Genomic DNA, 15443 nt, shown 5'->3' on the forward strand with positions numbered 1-15443 from the left:
GCCAGACAGTCCGGGGAGGGAGCAAAAACGTGGACTGTCTGAAGGTCCCTGAGAACTGGTTTAAGAAACACTTATCTAAGGTACTTCACAGGTTTTCCACACAATTAAAAATCTTTTTAATAGCATAGTTCATACCAAATTCTACAGATTCACAGGGGAAAAAATATTCTTAATGATCTTTATCATGTACAAGTAGAAAAAACATTTTATTCAATTGTTAAGCATTTTTGCTACAGTAGAACAAGAGCCCTATTCAATTCCCTTAAGTGCTGAGGTGTGATACAGTGAATTTGTTTGTGTGTGTTAAAAAAGAATACTAGCACCTGCGTAGTAATAAAGCAATTCACCTTTCAACAGTTGTTTTAACTTTTGTTTTAATTATTTGTGAAGTACTTTGTTCAGTGCTGAGCAAGTCTCGTTAGTAACCACAGCAAAACAAGGCAAGAAATTCACACATTACCATGCAACAATCAATCTGGTAATTCTGCGAGAAAGTAGGATCACCATATTTCAAAAAGTTAAGAGGATGATCTACCGTAAATAGACGTAACAGTTTGAGGTATATTACAGCAGCTGGACACACATACAATCCACAAATAATTATTTCATCATATTCAGAAAAAATAAATATTAGTTATATTTTTTGGAGAGAGCATTTATATGTAATTATAATGTTTTCACGTATCAATTATTTCCCTGAAAGGAAAATGGTAAAATGCATGAAATTCATAATTTAAGAAACATCCCACATATTACCATCGGTCTAAAAATGCCACCGTATTCCTGAAAATACAACAGAATATACACATTAAGATCTAATTTCTGTAAATGTAACAGTGTTTCCTAGTCACCAAAAAAATCTGTATACTGTACCTCAAATATGTCAAATTAAGTGCTAAGACAGTGTTTCCCAACCCGGTCCTTGGGGACTCCTCAGCAGTCCACGTTTTCTCTCTCACCCAACTTCTAGCACAACCGCACCAGAATTTTGGTGTTCTTGATTGGCTGGGAGCTTTGAGCGAGCAAAAATGTGTACTAGCTTGGGAAACACTGTGCTACGACATGAGATTGTGACTACTTCACCCCTAACTTGCAAACAGACAGTGCAAACCTATAGTCTTTCTAAAAGGAGCATGTCATGTCGATTAATATTTCGGCAAACTAGAATAGTGCTTCCAGTGAGACTCCACTGCAGCATTTTCACTGAATGAACCACTTACACTTTTACACAGAATGTAATGACCAAAGTTCTAGTCATTAAAATAATGATGGCCAAATGAAGCTTCATGAACCATTTGCCGTATTTTCTGACTCCACTAGATGGTGCTCTCTGTCCATAAAAGGACTCAAAGCATATCCCAAAATAAACCAAGAGCACCATCTAGTGGGGTCAGAAAATACAGCAAATGGTTCATGACACGTCATTTGGCCATCACTGCATTTAAAAAAGCCTTAAATCAAAGAATGAGCAATTCAAACTACCAGGAACCAGAGAAATGCCCAGAAGCCTTGAAAAAAATATACAGCCTTACAATCCTGGTTAAGATGACCATTAATAAAATAAATAAATGATAAAGTGCTACTTTTACAATGGTGTAAAATCTTTAAATTAGGAAATGCATGTTTTTTTTTTGCATCTTTGCAGGAACCAAAAACAAATCAGACGTTCGTTCCAGTACAGGATTTCAAGTGCTTGCATCTAAAGCCAATGTTGAGCAATCATCACAGTAGAAGCTACAACATGAAATTTGGTTTAGGGAAGTACAATAGCTGCTACCGCAAAAAAGCTGGAACTGTGAGCTTCTTACATACATTCAGTCACATTCAGTTCCATCACCAGCTATCCCACCTTACCATGGGTTTCTAAGATTTTATCCTAGAGGTGTTAATACCTAATCCAACATTTTTCATTTTGAGTGTAAATCTCCTCTAAGATTCAGCACAGGTAATTATTTAAATGTATTGTATTAAAGTCCCAAATAATAGCAGCCCTAATACCCAATGCTTGTCATACTTGTAAATAGTTCATATACATAACTGCTTTTTTGCCAATGGGAAAGAAACTGACACATAGCATAATAACAAAAGTACAAAACAGCAGGATTTCGGAGTGTTTCACAGACTTATCGGACTATTAAGCACCATATAATTTGTGCATCTATGTTGAATTTTGTTTTTACATATTGAGTGTATGCTTAAATCTGTGTCCCCCTTCAAAACGATCACTTTCATACATCTATCCATCCATCCAGCCATCCATCCAAGCACATTTTCAGTAGACGGTCATGGTGAGACAGGGGCCTGAATTTTCCTTCTGCAGTACATCTACGAATTCAGTTGTGTCATATATTTGGAAAAATAAATCGCTCTTATTTATGTAGAAAGGCTTCATTTTTATTTGCAGCCAAACAAGCATAAAGGAAAAAATGAATAACGGAAAGTACCAGATTAGATCTGAGCCTTTTGTATCTGCTTTTGTCATCTTAAATTACTCTTAGCAATACAAATGACTACTGCTGTTTAACAGCAAAAAAACAATATTTAATAATTTATTTGCCTGTGGGGTTCAAAATACTGAAATCATACAGGTGAAATATACATAATAGTTGGAAATGCTTTTAGGGAGATGATGTAAAAATAGTTGGGGAACAATCCTATCACTGATTAATCACATCACACAAAATCCACAATGACCCGCTAAATTAAGTGCTCATTATGATTGTCATTTTCAGCGTAATGACTGGGAAAATTCTTTACTGCATCATTCGGGGTCATGCAATCCTGAAGGCTCGATTTATTTCAGTGCAAAATGTCACACTGCAACTTGTGCGTTTTGGAACTTATTACGGGAAGGCAGCACACATAGTCAGCAGTCATGGTTTTTGAGCATCATGGAAGTGGTCAGTTTTCAATGTATGCATGCAGAGTATAGAACATCACAGTTTCATTCTTGTTTTCAGACCTCTTCTGGTTTCAGCTGAAGAAAGCTGAATTGTTTAGGATCTTTGGTTCTCTAATGTGCAATATCAATAGCATTCATTTCATATCCTTAGTTCCCACCGCCAGACTGGAACAAAGAGATCAGCTTCTCCCTACGGGATGATAATGAATCATGTCTTTTTGATGGATTTAAAATGCAATGAATATGCGGCCTGTGCTAAAAATATTTAAGATGTGACAGACACTTTGACCACCAACAGTAAAAATGGTAGCCATGATCTAGTCTGTGAAATGTCCGAATGTCATTGAGGACATAAGTGCACATGATTCGTCAACAATGAACCTGTATGCATTTGCCACTGCACAGCAAGTTTTAAATACACATGGAAATGCAACAGGTATCGTATTAATCAATATTGGAAAAATAAAAATGATTTTGTCTCCGGTAACAAACGAAAGGGCTGGATTGAATTTGAAAGAAAATTGTTCGCCATTGCTGTGGTTAAATGGAGAGATGAAGGACAGCAGGATACATGTGGTTATGAGCAAAAGCTGACCAGGCCTTATTTTACTGAAAACAACTGTGAACCTTGCAGAGGTGGACTTCCCTAAGTTGACCTATCATGACTGATTCATGAAACTGAATCCTGTATTAAAAACTAAAAATCTACTATGCACAATACATAGATGCATTACTTTGAATCTGCAGTATGGCTTGTAGAAAGCACACCTCAAATGAACAGAAACTGCAAGCAACTTCCGTCACATTGTACACAACAACGCAGGAGGGCAATTGCAGTCCCAATAACACAACAAAATAAAAATCAGACCATTAAAATAAGTTGATGGACAGGGGCACCGGTGCTCAGACAGATCGGCGTACAAGGTTGTTCTTGTCAGGTTCAAGGAACTCCTCGACCAGAGCTCCGGTTACCTTAAGCAGTTCCTCCTTCAGACTGGAAACATCCCTTAAAAATTAGGAAAATATTAATGTGTTATATGCGTTATGCAGCAATGATGACTTTGTTTTTAATGATTCTTTATCTCAAATATTCAAAAATGCAAAACAACCACTCCTTAATTAGCAAACAAGTTCCATCCTAAAGAGCAGTGTGTTAAGCAAAATGGTCTCCAAGTAAAAATCACAGCACTAACTACGATTATTTCAGCCTTCCATACTTCATTCCTTGTATTCTTCGTAAAGTGAATTTTTAAACGACATTTTGTACATTCTACTTCAAAGATCTCTTTAAGTCTTCGACATTTAGTCATAAATGTGTGAATTGGTTGGGTAAAGTAATTTTTTATTACTCTCGTATTTATGAAGGGTTACATCAAGGTAGTCGCAAACAAGGAGTGGTTGTAAAGATGTACCCTTTTATTATCAATAAGTACAATATACCAGTGAAAAACAACATCATTAAGAGGAATGTTTAGTTTCTTGACGGTTAACTTTGTTAGAATATATGCTACAGAAGCTAACCTGCTTCCAGGAGGTGCACAGATCTCTGCATAGTACTTGATTTTTGGTTCTGTCCCACTTGTCCTCAGTGTGGCTACAAGGCCATTCTGAAAGGTGAAGGTGACCATCTGGCTGCTCTTCATCACAGGCAGAACCTGTAGCAAAGAAAAAAGAAAATATGAAGTACACATACAGACATACGAACATACACACATGGCTGTCGCACTTACACATTTATGGTTAGGCTGACTGCTGTCATAGCCTGTAGTGACATCCCTGACGTGTGTAATTTTGTAACCTCCACAAGAATCCGGATACCCCTCCTTGCCGCCCCAATTACGAAGCCCGGAGAATATTCGTTTGATGGTGGGAGAATCGTGGCAGATGACGTAGGATGTTCTTGATATATGTGGACCATAACTGAAAGACACAAGCAACCCAGAGGGAAAAATATGAATACATGAGCCAAGCTAAGTTATGTCTCCGTGACTTATGAATGTACGGTTGTCCCTCCAGATTCAAGATATTTGACATTCATGATTTCGGTTATTCTCATGCTGGGCATGAGTAATTAAATGGGATTATTTTTGGAGCTTGCCAAAATATCGCAAACTCACAGATGAGGTGAAAGCCAAATATATATATATATATATATATATATATATATATATATATATATATATATATATATATATATATATATATATATATATATATATATATATATATATATATATATATATATACATACATACATACATACATACATACATACATACATACATACTAGTGGGGGACAAATTAAACTCCATGAACCAATTGCTGTGTTTTCTGACCCAACTAGATGGCGCTCTCTGTTCATTAAAGGGCTCAAAGCTAGCTCCAAAGTAAACTCTATATACAACAAATGGTTCATGAAGCTTCATTTGCCCATCACTACACAATACTGAAAATTATTTGGATCACACAAAATCATATAATATAAAAATATAAGTAATACGTAATATTTGTTAGTGTAGCTACATACTACATTGTTAATATTAACAATGAGGTTAATGAGGTACACCACACAACCTTGTCTCGACAATCAGCCTCACTCTGACTGCATTAACTGTCATTGTGACCATGGAATCTCACATTTCTTGCAGTAACTTTTATACTTTCGATGCCATTAATTTTGCATTTTTAATAATGAGTATTATTTGAGAATTTTTGCCACCCCTACCCCTTGTGAATTTGAAGGGGTGACTATATTAAATATCACAGAAATAAGCCATCACATGACTTTTATTACAGCACCAGTCTCACAACAATGAAGACAAACAGGAAAGCACAGGTCTTACATTTCATAAATGTTCTCCAGCTGCTGGATCAAGGTGAGGTTCCTGTCATTCAGATAGGATACCATCTCTGCCACCACAACCGCAGCACTGACTCCATCCTTATCAGGAACCATGCTTCCACACATGAACCCTTCACCCCAGAGAAAACAAACCATACAGGTACAAGCTCAGAAAGAGGCAGAACATAAGAAAGGCAACATTTCATTCCAAGCAAAACTTAATTAGACTAACTAATCTGTTGCAGAAAACATAGATATTCAATAATGTAAAGGCATGGAAACTCATTTATTGTTGCAATTTACTAAATATACTCACATGAACACCTTTTATTCATGCTAAGATTGATTCTGAATGGCCCAATTCTTAAACAGTTGATCGTAACTAAATCTTAATTAGCAAAATGGGAAATGAGGGTTTGAAATCCACATTGGGGAGGACTGCCCTACTTCACTATATTAAATAGAACTGAATGCACCCTTAACTAGCCCAGGATTCTACAGTATTTTTGACCATTTGATGTCAGTATTCAACACATACCTATGGATTCCTCAAAGGCAAACAAAACCACCTTCCCTTTCTTTTCGAGTTCATGGATTTTATTCCCAATCCATTTGAAGCCTGGTAAGGTTTCCTGTCAATGACAAGTTACCATAACCACGTAAATCTAATTACATCTCCGCAAGAAGGAATACAGGATCCTTAACAGTTGTCCATCACAATAAATCAAAAGATCAAGCACATTTTGTTTAGGACCTAAATGGTTTCTAAGCTGGGACTGCTCTTTGAAAGAGTCACCTCAAAGTGGAAGCCTTCGATTCGTGCGAAGGTCTGGAGGACTTTCGAGGACACCGTGGTGGCCAGCATGTACATCTTCTCCGTATCTGCGGCCTCGGGATGCTGGTCCTTCCAGTTCAGCAGCATCCACCAGCCCAACAGTGCCGCCAGCTCATTGCCTGTAAACACCCTCCATCGGCTGCTTCCAAGCAAGAACACAAGGAGGACAGACTTACCAACAGATCATTTGCGCGCTGGAATGATACACAACAATCAGGCTAACTAGCCGTCCATATTCTTCTCCGAACCGCTTTGCCTATATGCTTATAACCAAAGGGCTGATGAAGACCTAAACATTTTCATGCAGTGCATACTGTATATCCATCCAACTGTCAGCAAATAAATTATTTGCACTGAATTACACCAAGAAAGGAGTGGAGAGAGGGAACATTCAGCTGCTTGGGTTCTGCTAATTCATATAACCCACAACGCTACACACAGTAATTAACCAAAAGAACCAATTAAAACTGATAAACGATTAGGTGATATTAAAATCCTACAGAATAAAGCATTAAATGATCCTGTGGCACAAATGTTAGACTTGTTAATCATGAAAGTGAAGGTCTTCATAAACTAGTTAGACCAGGGGTCACCAACCATTTTGAAACTGAGAGCTACTTCACGGGTACTGAGCCATACGAAGGGCTACCAGTTTGATACACTCTTCTTAAATCATGTATAATACACGTTTTAAATGCTTTTTTTTTTTAGATATTGTCATTTTCAAATCTATATAAACGCAAATGTTATTAAAGAAGAATAGCAACAAGATAAAATTTAATTTTAGACGCTGCTCACTGGTGAGTTGTGCTATTTTTAGAACAGGTCCGAGGGCGACTCATGTGGTGCTTGGGGGCATCCTGGTGCCCGGCGGGCGCCATGTTGGTGACCCCCGAGTTAGACTATTAGATTGCGGCCCAAGGACTAAAAGCAGATTTTTAAATTATCTTTTTAGGTCACAGGAGTCCCTAATAAACAAACCATATAATCAGACGTCTAGGCATACTTGTCACATATTTCTGCAACAGCCAAGCGATCCGCATCTGGGTCAGTGGCCAGAACTATCCTAGCACCCTCGTCCTCAGCCAGGCGAAAAGAGAGGTCCTATGACAAGACCAAAAGAAGCTCTTGGCATTTGAAAAAAACAGAACTGAATGTGGTATGCACTTGTGTGAAAGTCAACACAAACACAAGCAAGATTTCAGGCGAAGAGAACAGCAGTCAGGATTAGGCCTGTATTTTTGGTTAACGATAAACAGGGCTGCCTGACAAGTTAGCGATAGTTATAGCTACTTGTGATTTTAAGGCATTTGGTTAGTAAATATTGTAAAAGTAAAGGCAAATATTTGTGGCTCCACACTTGAGATTTGTGCGTGAGTGTGTGTGTGTGTATATATATACACATATTTATACAATGAGAGGTAGGCAATGCAGGTCCATTCACTCACCAATACAGACTCTCCTTCTTCTGGATTGGGACAGCTGACTGTGGGAAACTCCGGATCGGGGAGCATCTGCTCAGGCACAGGGATTGGTGGAGAAAAGCCAAATTCTCTGAAGGCCATCTGAACATAGTTGTGCCCAACTCCATGAAAAGCAGAGTGAACAAACTTCAACGGCGTCCTGCAGTTCAGCTCCCTAAAAAGAAGGGAAGAATACACAGTCGTGCTAGAAAGTGTATGAACTTTTTAGAATGCTGTGTCCCGGCCCCGTCCTCGGGGACCCACAGACGGTCCATGTTTTTCATCCCTCCCAGCTCCCTGCCCGTCGACCCACCTTTTTGCTGTCTACGGGTCCCCAGGGAACTGACTGCGAAAAACTGCTTTAGTATTTCCTCTGGTTCTGCATAAATATGACCTACGACGTGATCAGATTTTCAACCAAATCCTAAAACTAGATAGTGAGACCCCAGTTAAAGAAATGACACAGAACGTTATACTTCTTACTTTATCCGTTCAGGAAAATTGTCAAGTTCTGCATATCTGTCCATGAAAAAGTAAGGATTACGTGTTCTGAAGAGGAATTTCAACTCTGATGTTTCCATCAATGAGATGACATTTAGGTGAGAGGCCCTGCCTTATAAGAACATAAGCCTGGATCTTCAATAGCAAAGTTCTCATTTGTTTTCCCAATACAAATAAGTAGAGCTGCATCATTTTCCTTAGTAAATAAAGGAGTATACGACATATGAAAATATGATGCTTTAGTTCTTACAATGCAAAAATAGAGAAAACTCTAATGGGCTCACAAACTTTCAGGTACCACAGTAAGAGTTTTCATCAGACACTTGAATGACAGATATGATGTTCTCTCCTAGTGATGGCTCAATGAAGCTTCATGAACCATCTGCTGTATTTTTTGACCCCAGTAGATGGCGCTCCTGGTTTGCTTTGAGCCCGTTTTTGCACACCATCTAGCAGGGTCGGAAAATACAGCAAGTGGTTCCGGAGGCTTTATTTGGCCATCACTATTCTCTCCCTCTTGTGACATCCAAGGTACTATTACCTGTGAAAGCAAAGAGAAGCCAGTTCTCCCATGTAGCACCTAGATATGTCCTCCAGAGGGTCTTTTCGCAAGGGGCTGCTATCAGACAGGTTCTCATTCCAAGACTCAGCCCAGGGCTCCAAGCTATCCTCTATGCACCTGACAACCTCCTTGTCATGGGGTGCACAGATCTGAGCTCCGTTCTCCCAGTAGACCTAAAAACAAACAAACAAACAAACAAACAAACAAACAAACAAACAAAAAAAAAAAGATCCCCATTTACATTATTAATGCCGGTGGAAACATAAAGTAAATCCGCAGGTATCAACGCCGCTAGACAATGCAAGGAGTGCCCAAGCTGACAACGTACCTTGTATCCATTGTCTTCTTTAGGGTTGTGAGAGGCGGTGATCATCACGCCTGCAGCCGCTCTCAGCTTCTTCACTGCATACGGCTGTAGAAGATGACAATAGGTTTTACACATATGGATCATGTTCCAAGTTGAATTTAAGAAGCCGTTCCAGGAGGACAAAACATTCCGGCTGATTTCCAGTGCAGTACCCTAAAAGATTTATTATTTATTAATAAGCAACTATAATTTACCCCTTGTAATAATACTTTCTGACAGATACCTATTAGCATTTTAGAAATCCAATTTCTCTATGAATTTATGCATCTCAACAAAGCCACTGTCCATTGAGCAACAAATATCCCCGTGAGGGAACTATGACATGGGAGAAGCTCACCCTAGTACATTTACTCACCACAAAGGGCGTAGGCACGTAAGTAGAGAACAGATACACGGGGACGTCTTTACAGAGCATAACTGCTGCAGTTAACTTGGCGAGCCTGATGAGAAAGTAAAGGGTTTTTCATAGGAATAAATGTACTGTCAGGTGTATAATAATCAGAGATATTGCCATATTAAGTTACAGGAAGTTGCTTTTTTAGATTTTTTAAATGTTTTTAAAGCATCTGCAGAATAAGTACATGTCGTAAGTGTACAGGTAAGTGATTCATAAAGCAGTTCACATAATGCAACATCATTAATGCTATGCGGCTTCCACTCTTTAAAATAATGGGATTATTGGTTTGATTAGTACAACATCACAGAATAACGACTTGCTGTACCATATCAGTCATCATTCATTTGGCAAACATTTATGATAATTTTTTTTTTTTTTTTTTTTTTTTTACTGGAACCAAAGTGATCATTTTTTATAACATTTCTAAGGGAAAATGCCTCCCACTTTACAAGTTCTCGGTTAACGAGTGACAATTTGAAACGAATTAGCTTGCGAAGTCGAGAACTACCTTTACAGAACAAGGTCTACTGCAAACAACTGAAGAAACAACCGGAAACTAGAAATACGAGAAGTGAGATTTTAAATCCGACAGCATGTGGGATCAGCACGAGCTGCCAGTGACTGTCTGATTAAACCCACTGGGAACCAAATACAGTAACAGTACAGTGGAACGACTGAGCCTTGTTTCTTTCATAGCATAGGAATCCAACAAGGAATCTGCAGAATAAACGCAAATGTACATTTCTACAGAAGGTTTCTGTATATATTAGAATTATATTAGTATTAGTAGCACTGCTGCCTTGGGCTTAGATATAATTTCCAAAACAGCATCCAAAGGTTTCTAATTATAAAATCTTATGTTTTATACTGGGGATGTAATGGGTCAAAAATTACAGTTTAAGAGAGATGGTTTCAATTGAGTTTGGTTTGTATTCAAAATATACAAAAAGAGTATTTAAAAAAAAATCTATTTCAAATACATTTTCTAAATTTATTTTTAAAATAAATGTTGTTGAACAAGTTTATTTTTATTTTAACTAAAAGGGAAACATATAATGTCGAAGTGCAACAAATAATACTCCTGTCCTAGCAGTTGTACTATGATATTAATGCTAAGAAGAAGAAGAAATGTAAGCTGTAAGATGATGGACGTACAGGTCGAAAGAAGTCAAATGGTTGTTTAAAAGCAGCCGCAAAGGTGAGATGTTTCTGTGCAGCCGCAAGCTCTATATGATGGTGAGGTGTTTGTAGCCCAACTGCATCTCCGTTACCACTCGCCATGTTTGGTTCTTCCTCATCAAATTGGAAAAAAACTTACGTGATAATGGATCGGATTTTTTCAGTGAACTGTTGCATCCCCATTTATGCTAAACCAGAACTTTTCTGCAGAGATTATTTATAACAACAAAAGCACTTTTCCGTATTATGCCGAGTTTTGTGAAGCAGTGGCTAATACGACATTTCACTGTGTCAAAGAAAAGCTTTTCTTTAAAAACCTTGTCAAAATATGGGAAAAACTTTTAGTCAGTAGAATTCAACAGTTAAGTGGTTCCAAATAATTTGCTTTTTACTTAAATTGCCATTTTACCTTTTTTTGGCTTGACTGGCTTTAATACAGACAATATTATTCACACACAATTGCGACTAACAGAGGTCTTTAACCTCCCATTTGTGAAAACAGCTCGAAGACAACACGTGGGGGGCGGGGCTTACCGTTGACTGCTACAGCCACTTGCTTCCTGTCCCCTTGTGTCATAGCCAATTACTATACCTCTGGTACCCACATCAGGAAAGCATTTGTCCAGATATTTGTACATGCCCTACAGAAGGTGATGAAGAGAAGCATTATCATTTTTTTTTTTAAATACACACAAATAATTTTTAATTTAATTTATTCTCTACAATCTAGGCGTATGTGATTTGGCGATACGATCGATCAGATGGATGGATATCACACCAAGGTACAACCTTCAAAATTCATTATGAACTGAAACAATAAGTAAAGATTCTTTTATGAGAAGGGAAAATTATACAATTAAGTGTGAACATGAAAAGAATATCAAGCAAGCAAAAATGGCTAACCTGAGTTTAAGGCCATAGAATACAGAAGTAGATTTCTCCTTTTTAGTTAACTCTTCCCTAATTAACAAATGTGTCCATTAAGACTAAACCGCGGTAGACACCTTGACACAATGTTAGCGCATAAGGGTGAAACTGCTAACCTGTGTTGACTGGATAATGGTCAAGTCGTTTATGAGCGCAAAGCCAGCTCCCACAGCGGACCTCAAGCCGGCCGTCCCAAACGCCATCCGGGCACAAAGTCTTCGGCGCAGCTCCTCCAGATTCCCATCACCCAACAGCGCCTCGATCTGGGCCCGTGTTCTGGGGTTCTGGGTACACCCACAAGAAGAGAAGTACGGAACACGAGCTTAGGAGGACTTAACATGCATGGAAGCAGGCGAGGAGCTTAAAGAATTTTTGCTGCTAGCCAAATGGGTTTAAAGATGCAATCTTATTTATTTATGTTTTTTACTAGCCGGCGGGTTAATGTTCACACCATAGCCGTACACACAAATAGACGAAGTACTTGATAACATACAAAGAGCCCGGTTTTAGGGCATGCTAACAAAGATACTGGCTAGATGTAAATATTAAATGTAAATACCATAATGTAAATTAAATGTAAATACCATAGCCGTACACGCAAATAGACGAAGTACTTGATAACATACAAAGAGCCCGGTTTTAGGGCATGCTAACAAATGTAAATATTACGCTAAATATAACATTAGAAGTTACTTAGGTTAGAAAAGTATTACATATTACAAGGTATGAGGTGGAAATGCAGCCAGTGCAACAGAGACATTAGGTCTTTTTTTAGATTTAATAAACTGCTCTGCAGTGACGCACCACAAAGTTGATATGCTACATGCCTGGGCATCCAACTTGCAAAAATAAAGACCCAGTAAAAGAGCTAGCACTTTATTAAAAAACAAATCATGAATCTGAATTTCCTGTCACACACCATACTAACCTCTACAACTGACCCCTCACCAACTCCTATCGACTTGTTCCATTGAAGCGATTGACTTGGCTTCTTACTAGATACTCTCCTGGGTGCTATTTGTGTAAAGCAATCCCAATCCGGTCCTTAGGGACCCACAGACAGTCCAGGTTTTTGCTCCCTCTCAGCTCCTGGTAGAGAGCTGAGAGGTAGCAAAAATGTAGACTGTCTGGCAGAGAGCTGAGAGGGAGCAAAAACATGGACTAGACTATGGGTCCCTGAGGATCGGATTGGGAAACATTGCTCTATAGCATTTATAGTGGAACGTATTAAGCAGTATTCCTATAGCTCTCCTTTCCATCGTGCACTTGTTTTATTGGAAGTTGAGCTTATCAGTACATGAACATAATTTTGAACCTGGATAGCAGTATGGTTGTTCTGTATTACCCACCTTGCTTGTATGTCACCCTGGAAAAAAACATAAATGTACCAATCTGTTCACCGTATTTAAATCCACAGAACAACACTTGTGGCTTGTTGGTCAAGCAGGAGGCTTTGCCCATTTCTCAGATGTCTATGATTCAGAATTAAAATGCATTTTCGTCTTAGGAGAACTGACGACAAGTGTCATGTCTCATGTTTAGGTTCTGCTGCATGTTTGACATTTAGGGAGTTAGTTCAGCCAGATCATCAGCACAGTTGAAGATCCCCAAACCCGCCACTGCATTCAAAGCAGTGCACTGGTACAGTGCAAGAAAACATGAAGTTGGCTAAATGTAACAATGGATAACAAATTCATGACGTTCAATTCAAAGCACACACTTCTAGTACTGAGGACAATGTGCAATAACAAATCGCAAATAACGAATAGTTTTGTTTCCAGGTTTCGAATCAATATTTTGTTCTTAAATAATCCAAGTGTAAGTCTAAATTGTGGAAGAAAACATTTAATCTAAAGCATAAACAATTTAATGCATAAATGAGTTTTTTTTTTGTTATGATTCTTAATACTTACCACCTTCTATTGCAAAGTTAAATATGGTAAGCCAAATGTACATAATACCCATTGTAAAAAAAATTGTCATGTCATCTTTCGGATATGTAAATATTTGTTCTTTTTCCATTGCATTGATCTTGTGAAGGCCCATGGTTACTGAAGAATAATGTACATACATATTTAACAAACCAACTGCAAATTTAATGCGTTTTTTTCTTTTGATAAAGGAAGCACATTCCTGGATCTTTGCCAATTCATGCAATTCGAGCGGAGGTGAGACAGCCAATTCTGGCAATAGGCGGTATTACATTGAAACCTAAAGGACTCGTCAATTAGCAGTCCATATACACCTCACATATCGAGAAGATAACTCGATGTCCAAATTATGTATAGCAGAGCTAACGAAACAAAATTTAAAATGAAGCAAAATATTAACATAATGTGTTCGTCACATTCGCTCGCACTCAAAATAAGATGGAAAAAGGTTATACTGTTTGTGTTACATTATCCTGGGACAGTTTCATTAGTGTATTGAAAAGGTGATCTTTACAAATACAGTGAACAAAGAATGGGACTTGTAGAACAATCTTGTTTATATATAGACTGAGGAAAAGAAGCGTAATTTTACCTTCAGAAACAGAACACGACATTCGGAAGACAGGGGGAGTCTTTTTTTTTTTTTGTAAAATAACCCTGCGCCGAATGCATGAGCACGAAATATACAATTATAAAGCATATACATGCCTATTCATCATTGCCTTAAAGTGACAGTCCAGCGATTATCAAGGGCAGCGACCATCAGTTTAGGTGCCGCCATCACGACGCATAATGACTGACCTTATCCCAAGCAATCCACTGATAAATCGCTTTGTCCAGCGTGGCATCTCCGGTTGCACGGCAGTGCTGGTTGGCGTTGAGATCCTCACCAAAGTCCTCCATTGCGCGGCTAATCCGGACGCGTTATGTTACTTAAGCGGTATTTATCTGCTTCGGAAACTGGAATGAACCAACGGACGCACTAGATAAAAAGCAGCGACATCTTGCATATAGCTCGCTACTTTATACAAGACTATACCGACAGTAAACACACTTTAAAGAGAAAACTGTACAATGAATCATGAGCCATGTCTGCATTCGAAGAGAAAGAGTGACTCTGATCGCCCGTATAACCTGCACCACAGGCAGGTACAGTTACTCTCAATGATAAACAGTTTCAGGGCTCAACTTCACTGACAGCTCTCCAGCACTCCAGCTTTCAGGAAGCCAGCAAACGTTTCCGCACGCCGAGTAGCGGAGCACCCCAGCTATCCACGACTGACCCGCTTATCATTCGATGATTTAACGGAGAAGTACCAGGAGATATGATCTGCTCTCGGGAAGACCTTTCTTTGCCCTAACCCTCTCCCTTTCCATGTTAACCACATGCATTCAAATACAATGCGCCGCGCCTGTTTCGGAACCGAATTCGGCGAAGTAAATGCCGCCGAACTGCCTTTCGGGAGTCGTAGTTCCTAAGCGCTTGCCTGTGGGTCAGCGCGTCGTTCTCCACACTCTCAGGGTTCTGGGCTCGAGA

The 15443-nt window shown here is 38.7% G+C and overlaps 1 protein-coding gene across 5 annotated transcripts; it reads right to left on the reverse strand.

Annotated features, from left to right (window-relative positions):
- Positions 1 to 357: 357 nt before the first annotated feature.
- pgm2l1 (phosphoglucomutase 2-like 1) lies at positions 358 to 15378 on the reverse strand. 5 transcript variants are annotated; one of them, XM_048983371.1, is made up of 14 exons: positions 14708 to 15378; positions 12092 to 12259; positions 11583 to 11689; positions 9828 to 9912; positions 9434 to 9517; positions 9085 to 9278; positions 8028 to 8217; positions 7586 to 7683; positions 6541 to 6718; positions 6283 to 6376; positions 5746 to 5875; positions 4633 to 4822; positions 4424 to 4557; positions 358 to 3908 (listed from the first exon to the last, which is right to left on the reverse strand). In XM_048983371.1, exons 1-14 carry the CDS (start codon positions 14807 to 14809, stop codon positions 3806 to 3808), a joined length of 1857 nt encoding a protein of 618 aa, XP_048839328.1. In that variant the 5' UTR covers positions 14810 to 15378; the 3' UTR covers positions 358 to 3805. The 5 variants fall into 5 exon arrangements, with proteins under 5 accessions (XP_048839328.1, XP_048839325.1, XP_048839330.1 ...); XM_048983368.1 differs by having other exon boundaries at positions 6541 to 6721; XM_048983373.1 differs by having other exon boundaries at positions 6541 to 6721; positions 12904 to 15378.
- Between the last annotated feature and the right edge of the window lie 65 nt (positions 15379 to 15443).

This window comes from Brienomyrus brachyistius, chromosome 18 (genome assembly GCF_023856365.1).
Source record: "Brienomyrus brachyistius isolate T26 chromosome 18, BBRACH_0.4, whole genome shotgun sequence".
In the NCBI taxonomy this organism is placed as follows: domain Eukaryota; kingdom Metazoa; phylum Chordata; class Actinopteri; order Osteoglossiformes; family Mormyridae; genus Brienomyrus; species Brienomyrus brachyistius.